Source organism: Triturus cristatus, chromosome 2_1 (assembly GCF_964204655.1).
Source record: "Triturus cristatus chromosome 2_1, aTriCri1.1, whole genome shotgun sequence".
Classification (NCBI taxonomy): Eukaryota; Metazoa; Chordata; class Amphibia; order Caudata; family Salamandridae; genus Triturus; species Triturus cristatus.
Window position 1 is genome coordinate 1,065,219,807 of NC_140581.1, and position 22,258 is coordinate 1,065,242,064.

General features: G+C 44.7%; 1 protein-coding gene across 12 annotated transcripts in view; it reads right to left on the minus strand.

Moving 5' to 3' along the window:
* PPP3CA (protein phosphatase 3 catalytic subunit alpha) overlaps positions 1-22,258 on the minus strand; it is a 617,342-nt gene that overhangs the window by 75,256 nt on the left and 519,828 nt on the right. For all 12 annotated transcript variants that reach the window (XM_085635956.1, XM_085635997.1, XM_085636007.1 and 9 more), the window contains exons 9-10: positions 12,733-12,858; positions 8,585-8,659 (exon numbers count right to left, since the gene is read on the minus strand). In XM_085635956.1, the coding sequence (XP_085492082.1) occupies positions 8,585-8,659; positions 12,733-12,858 (201 nt within the window). The remainder of the gene's footprint in view (positions 1-8,584; positions 8,660-12,732; positions 12,859-22,258) is intronic.

Here is a 22,258-nt window from a genome sequence, read left to right on the forward strand (position 1 = left end):
GAGTGGTTGACTGGCCGACCCACAGAGTCTGTGAGGACTGCGTCATAGGCAACACACAGGCTGGGAAGTATGCAAATCGCTGCGGCTGGGTGGGAAAAGACGCGACTGGAAGCCTCTTCCGTGGTTGAGAACGGGGAACTGGGGCTGCACGGGGGCATGGAACGTAAGGACCTGGCTGTAGCTCTGCTGTCTTTGAAGCACTCCACTGCGGAGTCCGCCTTATGTCCTCTGAAAAGCCAGCTGTCTTCAACCAGGCATGGCGCTATAACGCAACACTCACAAAGAACCCACTCTCCCTAGCAAGTTGGTCATGTCCAGCCCACATCGGATTGTGAACTTCGCTGCATCTCTACTGTCTGAGATAGCTTGGGTTAGTATGGAGCAACTGGAAATGATAAAGCATGGGAGTAATGGTCCACTCATGGACTGCAGTGCCAGGCTGGTTGAAGTAAACATTTAAGGTATTCCTTATCTGGTGGGGTGGTAAGGAATGCACCAGGACTTACCTGGTAAGTGGAGGCTTGGACCACCAAGCTCTCCGGGGAGAGGGTACTGCATGAGGAAACTGGGCACCCCTGCGGTGGGGGCTATTATTCTGTTCACAGGAGCCCCTGTGCCGGGTTTGGACAAAGTCCCAAGCAGGACATCCGTAAGGGCTTCATTAAATGGTATAAGCGGTTCTAATAGTGTCACACCCAGCTGAAGCACCTCAGTCCAAACGTTAGTCTTGAATGACACGAAGGGCAGGCTAAAGTCTAGGACCTCGGCCGCCCTTCTAAACGCCATAGCAAAGACTCTCCCTTCTCCATAGCCACGGTAGTAGGAGAGACAATTCCAGTACCTGCGGAGGTTGTCCAGTCCACTGGCATCCATCAATTTCACATACCAGTCCATGTCGGGGTCTTGGGGCTGGTATTCTTCAGGGTCCAGTGGCCACTCCCAATCCTCACCAAGTCTCAGCTCATAAGAATAAGGCTCAGGCCTGGAAGGCATGGGTCCAGTCGGAGCACGAATGGGTGGCGGACGTCGCCTCTCTGGCAATGTGTCAGAGTAGGGGATCAGAATGGGGACACTGCCAGGAGAGTCGACATAGGGACTGGCGCCAGGGAAGGTCGAGGTGGTACGACTGGCACCAGTTTGGATCCATTTGTGAATCCTAGGGGCCTGACAGGCGCCAAGGGAAAACCAGCCGACATGGAACAAGTAGGGTCCCTTCCTGAAACTGTAGGGCCTCAAGGCACCAGATACGAGGTGCATGACCTCAAAATATTCGGAATTGGGAGCGACCAAGAGACCAAGACAGTCACAGGATCACACGTGTAGCGGGAAGAAGCTTGAGGGAGCACTCCCGCAATGCCCTGGGATGCATGGTGCGGCAGTCGATGCAGGGCTTTGTGTCATATTCGCGCTCTAGGCACCAGAAGCAAACAGGATGTGGGTCTGTCACCGACATATGTCGGTGACCAGTGCCGTAAACTTGAAACCAGCTTTTCTAGTGGACCACCCTGCCACAAGACTCTTGAAAAAAGGTTCGAAAAAAGTGGAAAAAGTCACACAAAAATGAAGAGAATCGACAAAAGTTGAAAAGAGGTCAGTCAAAAAATAACTGGGGATAGCTCTCTCCAGATCTGCGCAGAAAGATAACTGACACTAGCGTGCTGAGCTGGCACCTATATAGGCATTGTGCTTCCCTTCTGGAGTGGATGCCACGGATCTGAACACTGTCACCTGCTGTTGTGCTAGGGTACTGCTGACGAAAAATTTCCGAATCCAGTCTGATGCCTGGGGAAAATTATACGATAAGGAAGCTGAAGCTAGAAGTCTTTATCAAATAAAGGGCTTACAATCTTCAAAGAAAAATATCATGTAAATCCGAAGACGCATAACCAATGAAAGCATGTCAGTCAGATAACCCACAACCAAATAAGACGTGGTAGCTAAGAAAGGGAAAAAGCTTAAGATGTAGAAAGTAACAGTCACATTGAAATTATATAAAATGCTCCATAGCACATTTATCTGTAGTGCATTTCTGGTCACATCAGCAAAATATATTATTAAGAAAAGGAGAAAATAACAATAAATACCCATCACATTTTACATTTATATACAAGTATTGATGATAATTGTGAAACAGGGATAGGAAATAGTAATCCCAAGAAACGTCTGGTAATCAGAAAGTTTTGGCAAGGAACACTGCATATACCAGATCTTGATGACAATAATCTGAAAGAATATGAAGTACAGGGTATTTGATAGTATGTCAAAATTAAGTATATCAGAAAAACTTGCACCGAAAGACCATGCTATTCCATTCATCTAATGTGCTGAGTTTATGGTTAACGGTGTTACATTTGGATATCCGTTATTCACACTGAGTGAGCAAAGGAGATATGTTACCACACCTTACTGAAAGATGAGGTTGTTCAATAACTTGCCACACCAAATTATTTTCTAAATTATTATGAGTAGAAAAATGTGTAATCAGGGGAGTATTCTCAGTACCACAACAAATATGGCACTTGTGCTGGATAACGCATCATTAATCATTTGGGTAGTCTGCTCAATGTACAAGAGGCTCCATGGAAATCAATAGGCATATATCACATTTTCAGATCTGTAGTTAGTGGACTGGTTTAAAGAGTAAGCCATTGTGCCATGTTTCAATTCTTTAGTGTTGGAAGTTTGTGGGCATACTGAGCAGTTCTGGCATTTGCAATGGCCTAGCATTAGGGGACATTTATTGTGCAATGATATGATATATATATATATATATATATATATATATATATATATATGCTTACATCCATTGATTTTCAAGCACAATGTTGGATTATTTTTACTATTTGCTTTTGTTTGTGTGCCACTTTGCGCCATCCACTTTAATTTCATGAGCACGGTGTGTTCACTTTGCACACAGATCTTTTGAATTCATACTTGATGTTGCCATTACTCGAGTACATATATAGATATATTTATAAGAAAATTAAAAAAATATCTTTAAGAATTAATGTTGGCTGTATCTTCTTTATAACTGGTTTATATACACAGTACATGTATTTATTTATTATTTATATAGAGTACTACTACCCGGGGGCGTCTAGACGCTTGTGGAGGTAGCCCACAGAGCATCGGCGTGATGTAGGAACCAGTGCTTACCAAACTACAGAGAGTACAGCCATGTCTTCTGTCCCTTTCTATTTATAGTATTGTATGAATAACAAATGGGTTTTTTCAAACGATGTCCTTGGGATACTGTTGTGATATATCTGCAGCGTGCAGTAGTATCAAGTGGATGGGGTTTTCTAATTCAGAGAACCCAAGAGAAGGAGACGATCAAAATATCTGACCAACTTATCCAAAGAGAAGAATGTTTTGCTTCAGATTTCTGATAGGCACCAATCAATGTCATATAGGGCATGCTTCAGTCAACTTCTAAACCAGAACTAAGAGCAAAGGAAGGGGGATACAACGCATGACATAGGAAGAATCCCAGTGGATTGAAGAGCCTCTCACAAATCAGGTGACAGCCTATGCTCCTTGCTTCACATTGTATTGAGTTTGACACCTCTTGGTTACCATGATGATGTCAAACGTTACCCTGACACATATGACCGCAGTTCAGCTGCTCAGATGTGTATGCAGTCGCAATAATTTCAGTCAAAGGCCTTCTTCTTGGGAAAGAAGTCCTCCCTTTGTGGGATAAGGAATGGGAGGATATCTGCCCTATTTCCAAATAGAACAGGTTCCTAAGCCAGATAGGTCTACATTTGACTGCCAGCAGAAGCATCCAATACATATCTAATTCAAGAAAATGTATTGACAACCAGAAGTGCTTTGATAGTGTAGATGTCTTCAAAATTGATTAGAAATGCTACATGCGATGAGATCCCAGAGTTTAGAAACTAGAGGCAGTGTGTAGGGCAATCCTATGATGGTATGCTAAGCCAAACTTCACTCTTTAACCAGAGTTTACAGAGCAACGGGGAACACTTTCCTATCTCATAATACAGACACTGGACCCGAAGTAGTCAAGGGAGCGGTGACCCGCAGGTGGGTCTAGGTAGAGGCACGTCTATGTTAAGGCTTCTAACCACTCATTCTTATCCTCGACTAACCCACCGCCCCCTCAAAATAAGAATGTGAGAGAAGACATTTAATTAACCTGATAACCTTACACCGATAAGGCTGCTTTCAGGATACGCTTGATATATGAATATGGCACATTGGACCCATCGCACAATACAAGTCCGCCAACAAAAAGACGCAAATCTAAATCATGAATGACATTTATAGTCTCAAGGTGGACAATCTATTAATGTTTTTTTCTATTGCACAGATCAATTTGTTGCCAACGCACTTGACATTCGAAGCAAATGGGTAAACAAGTGTGGGATTACAGGTAACCGGCATCAGCACAACACTTATAGCAAAGAGCGTCGAATTACATCTGCAGCAGGAATCATAAGACTAAGAGTTGGAGTGTAAGGGGGAAAAGAGTAAAATTGGGTTTCTAGAGTAGTGAAATCGATACACAAGAAGCATAAAGAAGGTGTGAGTAGGAAGAGGGCATCACGAGAAGGGGGAAGGAAGTAACTTGATCTACAGGCTGAAGGGTTACAAATCCAAGTAACAGTTAAAGAATATTTTTTTTAAAAATGTAAAATTGTACAGGTATTCTCGATATATCATCAATTCCATAAAGACTGGTCATAGAGATTCATAATCCATTTAGGTGGAAATAATCACTAGGCATTCCATCATACTGCACATTAAAAACAGGAATGTCTTCACCCCCTTACGCTAAACGCCTCACAATAGCTACACATAAGTGACAGACAAAGTAACCCTGAAAATGAAGCCACAAGTCTGAGTGTTGTACACTAGACTGAATTACAAAAATATAGGATTAAGTTACAGAAAACAACCACGCTGTGCTGGGTGTTCTTTCCTGGTCTCATCTTTTAAGCCAAGACCTTCAAAAGAGTCCACTGCGCAAGCTTCGTGGATTTAAGTATCGGCTGCTGTATCTCTGCAAAATGTTTTGGGTGACTCATGGTCTATCGCCAGCAATCCTTGCTGAGGTGTTAGGGTTTCTAAAATGAAGCAAATAACTCGCACTTTCATCTGGGTATCACTTTAATGTGCATTTGTTTTCAGAAATATTTGAATAGTTAGAGTGCCACAGGTGGCCAGTCCGATGGGGTTTTCACTTAGGTCTGTGATTTTCTCCTCTTTTACTAGCTGCATCATTTAACTGACCGTTAACCGGGATGCTTGCTATTTGTCTCCATGCTACTCTGGTCTACTGCACAGTGCATCAACTCACCGTCTGTCACGTGTCTGAATAGCTGCAGAGTAGTAGGAACAACAGCACTATTTGAGTGGGTTAAATAACAATGAGTTTTCAATCCGGAAGAAGGATATCAGCCATTTACAAAAGGGAACTTTACTATTCAAGGCTGCAGAAGTCTTCAAGTCACTAGGAGACACTTTAAAAGTAAATGCAACGTTCCAAACGTGCATCAAATGGCACTGGTGAGTCTTCCTGAACTGTATGTGAAGCCGCACCAGAATCACTATATTGATTTTGTTGATCGCACTCAGCGGTTTATCCTGGGATAAAGCATCCATTTGGTACCTTTCAACAGAAGTGCTGTCATGACTAAAAGAATCAGAGGCATCAAAATTACCCATTTCAAACTAAGCAAAGCGGCTCGGCTGATTATAGATGTTCCTTTAGTGATGTCCCTAGCTCCATGGTACCAACCCCCAGATCAGAGACTCCCAAAAGATGCAACCATCCTATGTGCTATGAGAAGCACAAACATCACGCACACCACCAGCAGACTTCATGATCCGACCCGTCACGCCTCCAGTGCATCACTGATAAGGTATGATCAGAATTGCAATCTGTATACAATGTTTAGCCAATGAAAAACAGAGTTTATGTTTGGAGTACTCCGGGGTTGGGAAGACTATCCACAAAGCTGAATTAAGTCAGGGAGAACTATGTTATAGCAGTTGTGGCAGCAGAGAGTTTTAAGGTAAGTTGGAACCAATAACTCATTATGGCGAATTCATAAGATAAGTGCAAAAACAACAATTGATGGACAGAATGCAGAACAAGGTCATACATCCATCCCAGTACAGAGATCTGGGCCTAAATCCATCGTTTTTTTGCTCACCATGCCATTCCAGTTTGAACCCAGCCATATGCAAATCAGTCTTGACCCTGTGCCCCATGGGAACAGTCCAGCCCGAACTGCCAAGCCAGGTCCTCCCTGGACTGGAAACAAGCATCCTAGGACCGGTTTCGGGCTTTCAGCCCTCGTCAGCCAGGATAGCCTGATTCCAGTGGCATGGAGAGCAAGGGACTCACGTCTGAGCATACCCTTCCCACTCGGGGTGACAAATGCAAAAACAACAATTGATGGACAGAATGCAGAACAATGTCATACATTCACCCCAGTACAGAGATCTGGGCCTAAATCCATCGTTTTTTTTGCTCACCATGCCATTCCAGTTTGAACCCAGCCATATGCTAAAGAACGATGGATTTAACCCAGATCTCTTGACTGGGGGAGAATGTTTGCATTGTCAGCATTCCGTCCATCATTTGTTTGTTGTAACGCTTTTCGCCCTAAGTGGGATGGGTATTCCCAGACGTGGGACCCGTGCTCACTACGCCACTGGAGTCAAGCTATCCTGGCTGATGACGGCTGATAGCCAGAAACCGGTCCTAGGATGCTTGATTCCGGTCCAGGGAAGACATGGCTTGGCAGTTCGGGCTGGACTGTTCCCATGAGGCACAGGGTCAAGACTGATTTGCATATGGCCATGTCTAAACTGGGGTGGCGTAGTGGGCAAAAGAACGATGGATTTAACCCAGATCTCTTGACTGGGGGAGAATGTTTGGATTGTCAGCATTCCGTCCATCATTTGTTTGTTGTAACGAATTCATAAGATAGGCAGAGTTTGTGAAGACTCAAATCCTTCACTGTACAAGACTGAGTTCCACCTGCCAAGTTAAAAGAACATGGAGAGTAAAATTTGGGGGAAGGGGTTACATTTGTCTGCGACTGTAGCAATAAATGTCTGCTACAACCATGCAACATCCATGCACTTCCACGGCACACATTTTCATTTCAGAGACTAAGTTAAAATCGAAAATTAGAATAAATACCATCTCTGAGATACTGGTGTAGAAAAATCCCACCATGGTTTATTTAGTCTGCCAGTAGAAAACAATTCTTCACATTTTGATAACTAGGTGGCTGCAAACAGCCTCCTTTCCACCATTCAAGAAATTATAAGATTTGAGACTGCAAAATATTAACAAACAAGCATTTGCAATGCAATCAGTCTTGCCTTTAGGACCTTGTATGTAATTAGCTATGCAGCACATTAGCCTGTGTGCTGAAACATATACTGTTCTTTAACATGGAGGGAAAGTAAGCATCAAACTGTGTGACACGCTAGGTATGGGAACACATGGAGAGAAATATTGCCTTTCAGAGGGAAATGATATAGTGTAAATCTCTAAGTCGAAAGCTTTGTTTTTTTAATATAAAATCAGGGCCTTCAGTGGTCATATCACTTAAAATACAAGATTTGAAAAAATATTGTCTACGGGAGCTTGTGGAAGACAGTTTCGATGGACTGGAATCTAGAGAATGCTAAAGTGATTCTGGAATTTTACTGACCTCTGCTGGTCGTTTTCTATCAAGAAAGTTAAATATTGGCAGTTAGCAGAAAATAAAAATCCCTCAGCAGAAAGCAATTCTGGTATTTTACTGACCTCAACTGGCACTAAGCGGAAGCAGACAAGTCCTAGGGCTGATCTCCAGAGCCCACAAAGTACATACACATATAAGTATATGCTAAAGTATATACAAGAGGTCTCGAATGCTTACCCTTAAAAAAAGGCCAACACCCCAAAAGAGGAACAGTGAGATCCCAGGTGACAATCCAAAGAAAAGCATCAAGGACACTGCAAATAATGTGCAAATTTACACATGTTCCAAAACAAGAGGGTTGAATTGCAGAATCTTATCAGTAGTGGCCCTCAAATGGAATTACAAACTCATGTATGTTACTGAGTCCTCTGCCAACTCTAGCGATATGCCGCAAATATAAGAATTAAAGTTGTTGTAATAGCTACCAGGCGTGAAACAACAGATTGTCAAACACAAGCTAAATGAGCACAACTCAAATGCACGGGCTAAAGATTTTCTATTACATCACTACTAACCTTAACTATTTCAAACTAGGCATTCAGTGATCAGAGAAATGTGATGACAGAAATAGCACCAGAAAATGCAAATCAACACATCATTCCATTTCAAAATAGGCTGCATGTGTTGAAACCATGCTACTCATATTTGGAAGCTACCCATTCAATTTCCCAGGACACTACAAAAGCCATGCATCAAGCGTCTCGGGTGAATTCGGGAAATTCGTTGGTTTAAGTTGCACAAACTAGGTTAGGGAAGGCAAACATGGACAGAAAACCATTCTCATCATTCCCGAGGCCTGCAAAAAATCCTCAAAGCACACATATCAACAAACCACATAATGCCCTTACCATCAAACCCATCTTCCTCCGTCCCTAGTTCATCATCTGAGCAGATGTTGAGCACGTTTACGAGCATCTCTGTCACTAGGGGAGAAATTTTAAGAGGGAAACAAAGTGAATTTCAATAATATCAAACATTTTAAAAAAATAACCATTTACCTCAAGAGCATCTCACATATGTTCCCTATATTACTATACATTTGTACTGTAATTAAGGAAAATACTTATGTTTTTAACATTCAAGGATTTAAATAAGGTTGCGATGAACACTTTTCAGTAAACCCAATTTTAAGTGGCTTGTGAAGATTTTGAACAATTTTATTGCATACATTTTCTTTTTGCTTCAGTCACTGAAAATAGCCAATGTTTATCTGGCTTGACAAAAAGAAACATGATTTGACACGAACATTATTTCTTATGTCTTTCACTAAAACAGGATAAAAACAGACATTGGAAACTTATTACGAAGTCAGAACAATGTCTCACTATGAAGTGGTTTTGACTAATAAGGCACTCTTTTGCCAGAAAACCTTTTGATGTACCCAATTAAACATTTGTTGCAGCTTGCATGTTTTTAGCCTATCATTTTATTAATTTCCCAGCAAAACACTTCAGTATAACCAAACTAGGCCTTCTGGTGTAACAAAGAGAAAATTACCATTTCATAAAAACTTCGAGTATAGGGCAAACAAGGATGCAGGTGCTCATGAGTAATTGTTCCCTCTCAGACATTAATAACTATTTGCTTTGAAACAATTACTGACTTCAGGGGAAGAGAAAGGTGTGCCTTTGTCCTGTGTTCGAGAAGGCTTCTATTTACGGTCGGAGACTGAGAATGTTTTTTCCGAACACAGACCTCAGGGGTCCTGAGATTTTCTGCTATACACTGTGGCACATGAACATCCATACAGACAATGTGAAGACGTGTACACTCTTAAGCCCTAGCCAGCATTTCTATCTGTGGGCAGCTGCTGTAGCATAAATTGTCTTACTCTTAGCAGTAGAGAAAGCTTGACTCAAGTCTGCGTGTCAGTCAGAAACGTGGCAGAAGAAGGCCTGGGCAAACTTTAAATTTGCAAGTGAAATTCCCGTATTTAATGTAATTGGAAATTCAATTTTTTTCAAATTTACTATGTGATTTCATATACTTTACGAACACAGAAGACTGGTTAGTGCAGAAAATGTCTTGCTAGGAGAAATCTGCTTCAACAAATCTGTGGCTGAGATCTTGTGTGGTGTTTCATAGAAATTAAGGCCTCGAGTGAAAAAACACACACAATACCGCCAATACACATTTTACACCAAAAGCACAATTCGGCGAAATTGACAAGAAATTTCACAGTAAAACAATTATTAAATTTCAAACAACCCTAGACAGAAGTCTTACTTTCTAACTCCACCTTACGGATATCTGTTCAGAGGTAGGCAGGTTTTGAAACAGTAGTTAAATATAGAGTAAAGGCTCGAGCAGCAGACCTGTCTCTCAAGAAACCTTGTAAGCGAAACGTGTAACCAGATGTGCATATAGGAAAAATTCACTTCTAGGAAGCAGAAGTTAAATTTTATGCTCTGCCGCTACTCCAGAGCACAACTAGCTTGGATGACATGTCCACCAAGTAATTGTGATTTTACAGTGGTGGGTACACATGGATTTATCTCATCCAGGTATGGCACACCAATGTTTGGTTGGCTTAGAAGAGTCTCCCTTTACCTCCGCACTGAAACAACAAAGAAGCTTTCAGTTTTGAATCAATCCTATTTCTACAAATGGACAAATGCATTTTCCTTTCAAATCTGGCTATTTGGTCAGATATAAGGGTACTTAAGGAAACTGTAATACAAAAAATCAACTAAGTTTTTGTCAAATCCTGTTAGCATTTCTAGAAACAAATTCCTCTAAGAATCTGTAGGGCCGATAGGAATGTCCAGAACACTATCACATGCTGCCAAGCAGGATTTTTAATGGGCATTCCTCTGACTCGACCGAAACCCTTGAGAATCAGCAAGCAGCGCTACCTTGTAAAGAGCAAACCTCAGTAGTGCAAAATCGTTAATCTGTGCACTATCATGAACAACTGGTGGGTTATTGGGACACACATGGTTTGGAGGAAACACCTGTATGTGTTAAAGTAGTTATCTACCCAGCGAATAGTCTGGGAGGTGGCAATTTGATATCCTTTTTCTATGATGACTAAGTCCCTATAAGTGCTGCATAGATACGCAAGCTTGCTCTTCACATGTGAACAGTACAGAAAATGTTTTTCCTGGAACTGACACATCCAATTGCGACAGATGAACTGTTAAGTGGGGTCTCTACTGAGGGTCCCCATTACAGGGCTGATGGATTTCCCCAAATCTAATCATCGAGTTACATATAGCAAATTACTGATACCTCTGGGGGTAGAGTTAACAAATTATAGGTAGATCCCTTAGGATCGCCTGGAAAGCAAGGATTTACCAGTAGAATCAGTACTCAGATGCAATCCCCATTGTAATTTCTCATTCTGCATACATTTCACCTTGAGAAACGTAGAATAGTCTGCGGGAAATCCACAGACCTTATAATTCACGAATTAACGCAAGACTTGATGGAGCCCAATGAGTGTCAAATGAGTGTGGGAATGCCATGAGAGTGACGACCTCGGTGACAGTTTAGGAAGAGTTTATATTCAAAAAGACTCCTAGGTTGTATACAATCCAAACCCACCTCCTGGCAATGTCCACTGCCCACTTTAGCCTTGTTTTGATGCCACTGGCAGAAGCAGCCCCTCCCTAACCTTTCCAATTTAGATGTGTAGATTTTAAAGCGGTGCAACTAACACACCAAAAGCTCGTTTTGTTCAATTGATAAAATCTTGGCAGTGTGGCCATCCAAAAATCTCAAACAATCTGTTCAAGAATACAAAAACTTCTATGTTTTGTAATTTCCTCCTGTATTCACAAGTCCCGTTGACGCTGAATGGAATTAAGAAAATATGCTAAGTATTTAATGTGAACCGTTAGTGAATAACGATAGGAAGGAGGCTGGAGATCGACTGGCTGCTAGTGGCGGTCGGAGGGGCATGGGGGTGGCTGGGCGGGTGTGCAAGGGGCGTTGCGGGGGGCTGGGGTGTGTGGAATAAAAAGTTAAAATAAACTTACTTTGAGGCCGGGTCCCGCGTCTCTGCCCCTGCTCTCCTGCCTCCGACTCAAGGAACAGGAAGCAGGGAGGCAGGCTCCATCGCCTAAGGCAATCACCACGCTGCAATGCAGCGTTGTGATTGGTCTGAGCACTGCGAAACGGTGCTCAGCCAGGGTATGGAGGGGTGGGCATGTTCTCCATGCAGGCTGTAGTGCAGCCTGCATGACGAACAGGGAAAGTGCGCATGACTGGTTTGGGTGGCCCGAGAGGGCCGACCAAACAGTCATAGTGCACTTAGGAGTGTGTAAACCACTCCTCCCCTGCTCCGTGAGCAGAGCAGCCCCGCCCGCCCGCAGATCAGCAGGACAAAGCATTAAATGATAAGGCACTTCTTAAAAGTAGTGGGGCGACTCGCCTCTGCCATAGTGGAGGAGCCGCCACTGCTGGCTGGGGTTCAGCTTTCATTGAAGCAGCACCAATGAGTGGTTGTAACCCACCGAACGGATGTCATAAGGCTATTCTTTTTGTAAAAATCTTGATAGTAAAAATCATTAAAAAAAATGCAGCCATTAAGTTCATACAGGAGGCACCTGATAGCATACGGTATCACTGGTGATGACCACCATCATTTGATGAGAGAACTTTCCTCATGCTGCCCTCGAGGAACCTCTTACCACATTCTCTCACTCGGTGGAATGCAGCCTGCTGGTCATGGACCAGGCCTGAGGTCACTGCTGGCTCTTTCACTTCACTTGTGAAACCTTGAGTGGAGGGAATCCAATTGCTTTATAAAGGCTAAAGAAAATTGGCTGCAGTGATATGCTATACACAACACACTAAGGGGAATTCTTACCTGTTGTTTCATGTTCAAAAGACTCTATGGACAATGAAACCTCGGCCTCCAGGCTACATTTAGCAGAAGTGCTTTTTCTGCAGCTTTGTTAAATAGCAGATGGCTTGCAGTTAGCCGAGTCATACCCACCTTCCAACGTCCAACTGAGTTTGTCAAAATGCCTTCACGACGCCAATTTCATACCTTTCTCTCCAACAAATGGTAACGACCAGGTAAAAACATCCATGAAGTTTGGAAGCCAGTAGGGGTGCGGAGAACAGTTGAATTGCCTGATGTTCATGACGTTGTTCTCGTATTTCAATACTGCAGCTGTAACCAAACAGAGAGTTGAAATGCAATGCTACTGTGATTGCTATTCCATGCCAACAGCACAACGACAGCACTGAGCCAACACTCTTCCGGGTCACATTTACAAATGAGAAACGGTGTCAAGTCATCAAGAAGGCACCTGGGCAAAGGCAATATTAACTGGAAAGAGTATGGGGTGCTGGAACCTGCGGAGAGAAACATATACACTGTTTTATGACCAAAACATTTTTAACTGCATTCTAAAATTGCCTGGCATGATTAACGCTGACATAATAAGGAAGGATTGACCAGCATTAGGCATACAATGGAAGTGTTTTTAGGGAAAGACACTCGAGATGAACAAGTTACTTATCCTCGGCAACGCTCTCTTTAGTGGATACTCCAAAATCAAATTCCTCACCATAAAATATCCACTAAAGTAGACTGGAGCTGGAGAGGTTTATAGAAGGGCTCCCGCTAGGTGGGACTGTGAAGCTATGCGTTGGCGCCACACCGACTCGGAAGTGACAGAGCTGAATAGAATAATGGCACCAACCCTGCATGCGGATGCCATTTTCTTGTCTTTTTCGTTTCACGCCCTCAGGTGTAGAAGACTAACAACGGTTGGTTACAATGTGCCGAGCACTAACATAAGATCTTTTTAGATGTTAAAAAGAGGACACTCCAGACCGCAGAACCACGTGACCGTGAAGCAATTGTTCGAGCTAACGGGGGACTATATGACCGATAACCCACTTACATAGGGCCTTTCTTATGGGTTATGGACTAGGGTAGATGCGGTCTTTTGCTTATGTCAGTATACTGGAAATATATATATATATATATTTTTCAACAATGTGATCCCTTCACTCGGCGCGCTCAGCAGCTGGTGCTCCACGTAGGGGTCGGACCCAGACCCAGTATTGATTAGGTTCAAAACAAAGGACGTGGCACTCAGGAACTGTGTTCAAAGCAATTTATTTCGCAACCTCCACCAACGAGTTTCAGCCCCTTGGCTTTTCTCACGGTTAGTGAGTCCTTTGTCTCTCATTTATTTATACCCACTGCTGCCTTTCTGCTGCATTGTGGGATTTGTAGTAAAATAATACTAATGTGCTCAAATTATATAAAATAAAAGGAGAAATTACACATTACATTAATTTCTCCTTTTATTTTATATAATTTGAGCACATTAGTATTATTTTACTACAAATCCCACAATGCAGCAGAAAGGCAGTACATAACTTAGCATTTAAAAACCGTACAAATTCACTTTAAAAACCATAGGTTTCACACACGTTATAGTTAGGAATTAGCATTTAAAAACCTTGCAAATTCGCTTAAAAAACCTTAGGTTTCACACGTTATAGTTAGCTGGACATTTCCCTCGTAAAAAAACAATGAAATTCCCCCGTTATAGTTAGTGCAGGCAACTATAACTCACGCGACCGCAATCCTCTGCTGATGACGTCAGATATTACATCACTGTATTTAGACACCTATTTACCCATGTCTTCTTCCATTAATCTTCAGCTATACATATATTACAAATATTTATTTTTCAGAAAGACACATATGTAATATCTGACGTCATCAGCAGAGGATTGCGGTCGCGTGAGTTATAGTTGCCTGCACTAACTATAACGGGGGAATTTCATTGGTTTTTTTACGAGGGAAATGTCCAGCTAACTATAACATGTGTGAAACCTATGGTTTTTTAAGTGAATATATATATATATGATGATGGGCGTGGGATGTGATTTAAAACTGTGGGTGTGTCCTTTTGCATTTGTCAAGCCTCTGAGGAAGAAGCAATCTAGCTTTGAAACGCGTCAGGCTTTTTGACATGCTGTAACGCCATCAGCGCTGTGAGATGTTTGCCTTATAAAGGATTGCTACATCAACTCTTTCGAGTGCGTTTCTATGAGAGGGGCACCTGGAGCAGTCATCGAATTCGCGGCAGCCCTCGCCGCGGGGGATGCACCCTCCTGATAACTGGGAGCTACGGGGCGGGGTATTCACCCGGTCTCATGTGTTGAGTGCATTTCCAAGAGAGGGACACTTGGAGCAGTAATTGAACACGCGGCAGCCCCTGCCGCGAGAAACGCACCACCCCGATAACTGGGAGCCACGTGGCGGGCTATTTACCTGACCTCATGTGTGGGAGTCTGTTGATGGCGCAGGATGCATCTTCGCGCTGGGGCCCATCTGTGGGCTTTGATTATGGACAGCAATGAAACAGTGATGCGCCCATATGGGTTGTAATTTTATGGACGCACTACAGGACCCAGAATGCTTTGCCCTATGATGGGCGTGGGATGTGATTTAAAACTGTGGGTGTGTCCTTTTGCATTTGTCAAGCCTCTGAGGAAGAAGCAATCTAGCTTTGAAACGCGTCAGGCTTTTTGACATGCTGTAACGCCATCAGCGCTGTGAGATGTTTGCCTTATAAAGGATTGCTACATCAACTCTTTCGAGTGCGTTTCTATGAGAGGGGCACCTGGAGCAGTCATCGAATTCGCGGCAGCCCTCGCCGCGGGGGATGCACCCTCCTGATAACTGGGAGCTACGGGGCGGGGTATTCACCCGGTCTCATGTGTTGAGTGCATTTCCAAGAGAGGGACACTTGGAGCAGTAATTGAACACGCGGCAGCCCCTGCCGCGAGAAACGCACCACCCCGATAACTGGGAGCCACGTGGCGGGCTATTTACCTGACCTCATGTGTGGGAGTCTGTTGATGGCGCAGGATGCATCTTCGCGCTGGGGCCCATCTGTGGGCTTTGATTATGGACAGCAATGAAACAGTGATGCGCCCATATGGGTTGTAATTTTATGGACGCACTACAGGACCCAGAATGCTTTGCCCTATGATGGGCGTGGGATGTGATTTAAAACTGTGGGTGTGTCCTTTTGCATTTGTCAAGCCTCTGAGGAAGAAGCAATCTAGCTTTGAAACGCGTCAGGCTTTTTGACATGCTGTAACGCCATCAGCGCTGTGAGATGTTTGCCTTATAAAGGATTGCTACATCAACTCTTTCGAGTGCGTTTCTATGAGAGGGGCACCTGGAGCAGTCATCGAATTCGCGGCAGCCCTCGCCGCGGGGGATGCACCCTCCTGATAACTGGGAGCTACGGGGCGGGGTATTCACCCGGTCTCATGTGTTGAGTGCATTTCCAAGAGAGGGACACTTGGAGCAGTAATTGAACACGCGGCAGCCCCTGCCGCGAGAAACGCACCACCCCGATAACTGGGAGCCACGTGGCGGGCTATTTACCTGACCTCATGTGTGGGAGTCTGTTGATGGCGCAGGATGCATCTTCGCGCTGGGGCCCATCTGTGGGCTTTGATTATGGACAGCAATGAAACAGTGATGCGCCCATATGGGTTGTAATTTTATGGACGCACTACAGGACCCAGAATGCTTTGCCCTATGATGGGCGTGGGATGTGATTTAAAACTGTGGGTGTGTCCTTTTGCATTTGTCAAGCCTCTGAGGAAGAAGCAATCTAGCTTTGAAACGCGTCAGGCTTTTTGACATGCTGTAACGCCATCAGCGCTGTGAGATGTTTGCCTTATAAAGGATTGCTACATCAACTCTTTCGAGTGCGTTTCTATGAGAGGGGCACCTGGAGCAGTCATCGAATTCGCGGCAGCCCTCGCCGCGGGGGATGCACCCTCCTGATAACTGGGAGCTACGGGGCGGGGTATTCACCCGGTCTCATGTGTTGAGTGCATTTCCAAGAGAGGGACACTTGGAGCAGTAATTGAACACGCGGCAGCCCCTGCCGCGAGAAACGCACCACCCCGATAACTGGGAGCCACGTGGCGGGCTATTTACCTGACCTCATGTGTGGGAGTCTGTTGATGGCGCAGGATGCATCTTCGCGCTGGGGCCCATCTGTGGGCTTTGATTATGGACAGCAATGAAACAGTGATGCGCCCATATGGGTTGTAATTTTATGGACGCACTACAGGACCCAGAATGCTTTGCCCTATGATGGGCGTGGGATGTGATTTAAAACTGTGGGTGTGTCCTTTTGCATTTGTCAAGCCTCTGAGGAAGAAGCAATCTAGCTTTGAAACGCGTCAGGCTTTTTGACATGCTGTAACGCCATCAGCGCTGTGAGATGTTTGCCTTATAAAGGATTGCTACATCAACTCTTTCGAGTGCGTTTCTATGAGAGGGGCACCTGGAGCAGTCATCGAATTCGCGGCAGCCCTCGCCGCGGGGGATGCACCCTCCTGATAACTGGGAGCTACGGGGCGGGGTATTCACCCGGTCTCATGTGTTGAGTGCATTTCCAAGAGAGGGACACTTGGAGCAGTAATTGAACACGCGGCAGCCCCTGCCGCGAGAAACGCACCACCCCGATAACTGGGAGCCACGTGGCGGGCTATTTACCTGACCTCATGTGTGGGAGTCTGTTGATGGCGCAGGATGCATCTTCGCGCTGGGGCCCATCTGTGGGCTTTGATTATGGACAGCAATGAAACAGTGATGCGCCCATATGGGTTGTAATTTTATGGACGCACTACAGGACCCAGAATGCTTTGCCCTATGATGGGCGTGGGATGTGATTTAAAACTGTGGGTGTGTCCTTTTGCATTTGTCAAGCCTCTGAGGAAGAAGCAATCTAGCTTTGAAACGCGTCAGGCTTTTTGACATGCTGTAACGCCATCAGCGCTGTGAGATGTTTGCCTTATAAAGGATTGCTACATCAACTCTTTCGAGTGCGTTTCTATGAGAGGGGCACCTGGAGCAGTCATCGAATTCGCGGCAGCCCTCGCCGCGGGGGATGCACCCTCCTGATAACTGGGAGCTACGGGGCGGGGTATTCACCCGGTCTCATGTGTTGAGTGCATTTCCAAGAGAGGGACACTTGGAGCAGTAATTGAACACGCGGCAGCCCCTGCCGCGAGAAACGCACCACCCCGATAACTGGGAGCCACGTGGCGGGCTATTTACCTGACCTCATGTGTGGGAGTCTGTTGATGGCGCAGGATGCATCTTCGCGCTGGGGCCCATCTGTGGGCTTTGATTATGGACAGCAATGAAACAGTGATGCGCCCATATGGGTTGTAATTTTATGGACGCACTACAGGACCCAGAATGCTTTGCCCTATGATGGGCGTGGGATGTGATTTAAAACTGTGGGTGTGTCCTTTTGCATTTGTCAAGCCTCTGAGGAAGAAGCAATCTAGCTTTGAAACGCGTCAGGCTTTTTGACATGCTGTAACGCCATCAGCGCTGTGAGATGTTTGCCTTATAAAGGATTGCTACATCAACTCTTTCGAGTGCGTTTCTATGAGAGGGGCACCTGGAGCAGTCATATATAGTTATATATATATATATATAGATATACACACACACACACACACACACATATATAAATATATAAAACTAGTAATACTATGTGTGTATGTACTAAGGCTGAGTTTCTTAAGGTTATATTTTCTGGCAGCTGAATTGGAGTTGGAGCCTGGCAAGGAGCTGTTGGTGCGTGGTGTTAAGCTGACTAAATCAGCATTTTCTAGTACAACTTTGCTTGTGAAAGGTTCACTTCATTGACCTGCCTGTTGACACATAGCGGGGTATGGAAGGCAGTAGTGAAGGAAATGTCACACAATACAGCCCCTACATTGGAAGCGTCTGTGAAACTAGGCTTGCTTGGTATATTAAGGAAGTGAAAAGGCCATAAGCGCAAGTCTGTATGACAGCGCTAGGTTTGGTGTTGGTTAGGTGCCGAATGGGTGGTGTCACAGACTCCTCAGGTCCTAGTCTAGAATGAACAATAGCAGATGAACAGCATATGAAATCAGCCGAGAGGGATGAGAGAGTTACGGAAGATTTGGCTGATTGAGGACAGATGATTGAAATTATGAACCTTCCCAAAAACTGATCCACTTAGTCGCATGGAAGTTGTAGGCTGATGTACAGACTGATTGTAAAGAGCGAATTATATGAGTAAATACCTATTCTACATGCAATGAGATTGCTCAAGTAATACTGTAGTTACTGTAAAAGGCATTTCCACTAACACTTGTTTTGATTGCAATTGCCATGTTTATTATTGTTTATGTATTGCAGTAGAAAAACAAGCATTGTCAACACCAATAGTTCTGACTTTAAAGGAATGTTGTATGGTAATGTGAAGCACTATAAAGAGATATAATTGAAATGGATATATATTCGTGTGGGAGCAAAGAGCTGCACAAAAATATTGTAGGTTAAAAGGTAAGGTGACAGTTGCACTGGCAAGCCAGACCTAAATATCCACTTAAGTGAATGACTGCCCTCCTGCCATCTGTGCTGCTGCCAGAGACAGACACTTTACATTATCTGAGAAAGGGAGGGAGTGAAGGAGAGCGAGAGAGAGGGAGAGAGAGAGTGAGTCTCTTTAAGTTCAAGCTAAGACAGCGGGGTAAACAAAATTATCACAGCTGTGAGGCGGACTCAAGTCCCTGCTAAAAAAGCCGCCTGCCGACCCACCTGACCTCGAGAATTTCAGACCCATCTCCCTCCTCCCCTTCCCAGCCAGGTTCATCGAAAAGGCCTTCAACACCGAACTCTGAGTTCAGCGAAGAGAACCACATCCAGGACAGCTCCCAATCTAGCTTCCGAAACCACAGCACAGAGACCGCACTCCTAGCTTCCATAGAGGATATCCGCAGTCCTCATCCTACTGGACCTCTCGGCCCACTTCAACACAGTCTCGCACCGCACCCTAATCACGAGACTCCACAACGCCAGCATCCCCGACAAGGCACTGGACTGGATGCGCTCATTCCTTACCGGCCAGCATAGCGAGTCAGACTACCCATGTTCCTCTCAGAACCTACACATATCAGCTGCAAAGTGCTCCAGGGCTCCTCCCTGAGCCCCACCGTCTTCAACGTCTACATGGCTCCCTCATGGCCATAACCAGAAACCACAGACTCAAACATTGTCTCCTACGCCGATGACACCCGGCTGATCCTCTCCCTCACCAACGAACCCCCAGCCACCAGAATCAACTTTCACAGCTGAAAGAAGGCCGTTGCTACCTAGCTGAAAGACAGCTGCATCAAGGTCAACTCGGACAAGAACGAAGTACTCATCCTGGGACCTGCCCACCTCAGCCTGGGACGACTCCTGGTGACCCGCTGCGCTAGACACCCCAACGGACCATGTATGCAACCTCGGCATCATACAGGACTCCTCACTCAGAATGAACCGCCAAATCAATGCAGGATCCTCATCCTGCTTTGAAAGACATTCAGATGAATCTCCACAGAATTCCAAAGGACGGTCACCCATACACTCATCACCAGCAGACTTGACTACCCCAACACACTTTACGCCGCCGTCACCCAGAAACAGCTCAGGAAACTACAAAATGCCGCGGCCAGACTAGTCCTCGACATCCCCCACCTCAGTCACATAACACAACACCTCCGACAACTCCACTGGCTCCCAATCAACAAGATAATTACCTTCAAGCTCCTCACACATGCTTACAAAGCTCGCCACGACTAGTATATCCGAATCACCACCTCGCATTCCATGTACCCGCCAGACAACTTCGCTCCGTCCAACTTGCCCTGGCTTCTGTAACACAGATTCATAAGACCGGAACCGGAGGAAGATGCCTTTCTTACCTCGCTGCCAAGACCTGGAACAACCTGCTCCTTCACCTCAGGCAATCCCCGTCAATGACCCAATTCAGGAAGGACCTCAAGACCTGGCTCTTCAACTGAACCTCCATGCACAGACGGATCAGCAGCCCCCCCACCTACCCCCCAGCAGCGCCTTTAGACCCTCATGGGTGAGTAGCCACGCTATATAAACTCCTGATTGATTGATCGAGGGCATGCCAGAGCAAGGGGATGGCCCAAAGCCAACTCTATTTATGTGTAAAAATTTGGAGACAATAAAAACCACAAACAATACAGAGCCCGTGATGGTGCAGCCAAACTGCTGAGGTCAAACAAGTCATTTCTCCATATACAATAAAAAATTAACTCAAAGATAGAAAAAGGTGTCAAGACAGCAAACCAGCATTAACCATTTATTCGATGCATTAAGGAAACTGCCTAGCTAAATTTCATGCAAAATCCTTAAATCTATAATGATAGCACTAATGCTGTGACAATTCTCTAGGACTGTTATTGGGAAGTTAAAATGAGCTTATGTGTACGACATAGTTTCTGCCCCATTTAATCCGCTGGGATTGATTGCTTATTGGACTCTGACTTGAGCGAGTCTCAATGCCACAGTCTCACCAACTGTAAACTCTGTTATAATGGATTGGGAGTGCTAACTGACAGTCTCTGATTTTTAAGACAAGGTCTGCTGTATAGCTAGGTTGCAGGTCTCTGGGTTGGTTGCATGTTAACACATGTGCAAACGTGTAAGTGTTGAGCTAGTAAGACTACATTGTAACTCAGCCGGGTATTTTTGCTCAGGTAGCCTGTTGCACAAGAGACCCTCATGAATTGATTCTGACCTGGGCAGGCCTTATGAGTGGGTATTAACAGTGAGCATGTATCTCTGTATACAGAGCTTCCTTAAAGTATGCAGTGAGCTTTACTGTATTGAACACTGTGGGCGATATAAAACTGCATGGTACAGTTTCACCATAGTTGGGACTAGAGATGAGCATGACACACAAATATTATGGTAAATCAGGATCCAGAATGTAGGTCTAACATTTACTTGCACAAATCTGCGCTCTTTATGGCATGGCAAGATTTACCATTTTTCTCTGGATCAACTTTTAACTCAATTTGGACCTATGCATCAGGGGGCCTAGTTAATTACTGAGCTGGCTAGCTGAAGGATCAAAATGTGTGCAAATTATTTGCAAATTACTTTTTACACTGCAGTTGGTATGGAAAGGCTCAATCCCACAGAAATAAAGAAGAGTAGCCAGACCTCTGTAGCCAGTCACAGAAAAGGCTTGCCGTTTTGTAGGTAAGGGACTGTGCAGCTATGGAAGTTAGAGGCCAGGCTTAGGCTCCCAGAGTAGTTCTTTCAATAGATCACTTGATAGCACCAGCTTCCAAATTTCCAAAATGCTGTGAAGTAGGGTTTGGACTAGGGTGGAGTGATGATGAGTCACACTAGGATTGAGTAGAGGTGCCTACCTTCTGGAACCTTTCACAGGACCCTATAAAAACATTTGCACCAGAAAGAGTCTTGTGAGCAACCTGGACCTGAGGGGAGAAACATTAGAGGAAGAGACATCGAAGGCAGGCCCAGCTGAAGGAAGGAAGACATGTGACCCCTTATTAAAAAGATGGGCTTAAGAACTAATGATTCAGCCGGCACCTAGGGACTAGGACTTTTTTCCAGGGGACAGTGGCACTGGCCCCTGTGCTCCCTCTGTGGGACAGTAGAAAGAAGGACCTGCTTGGAGGGATTAGGGATGGGAGGGGGG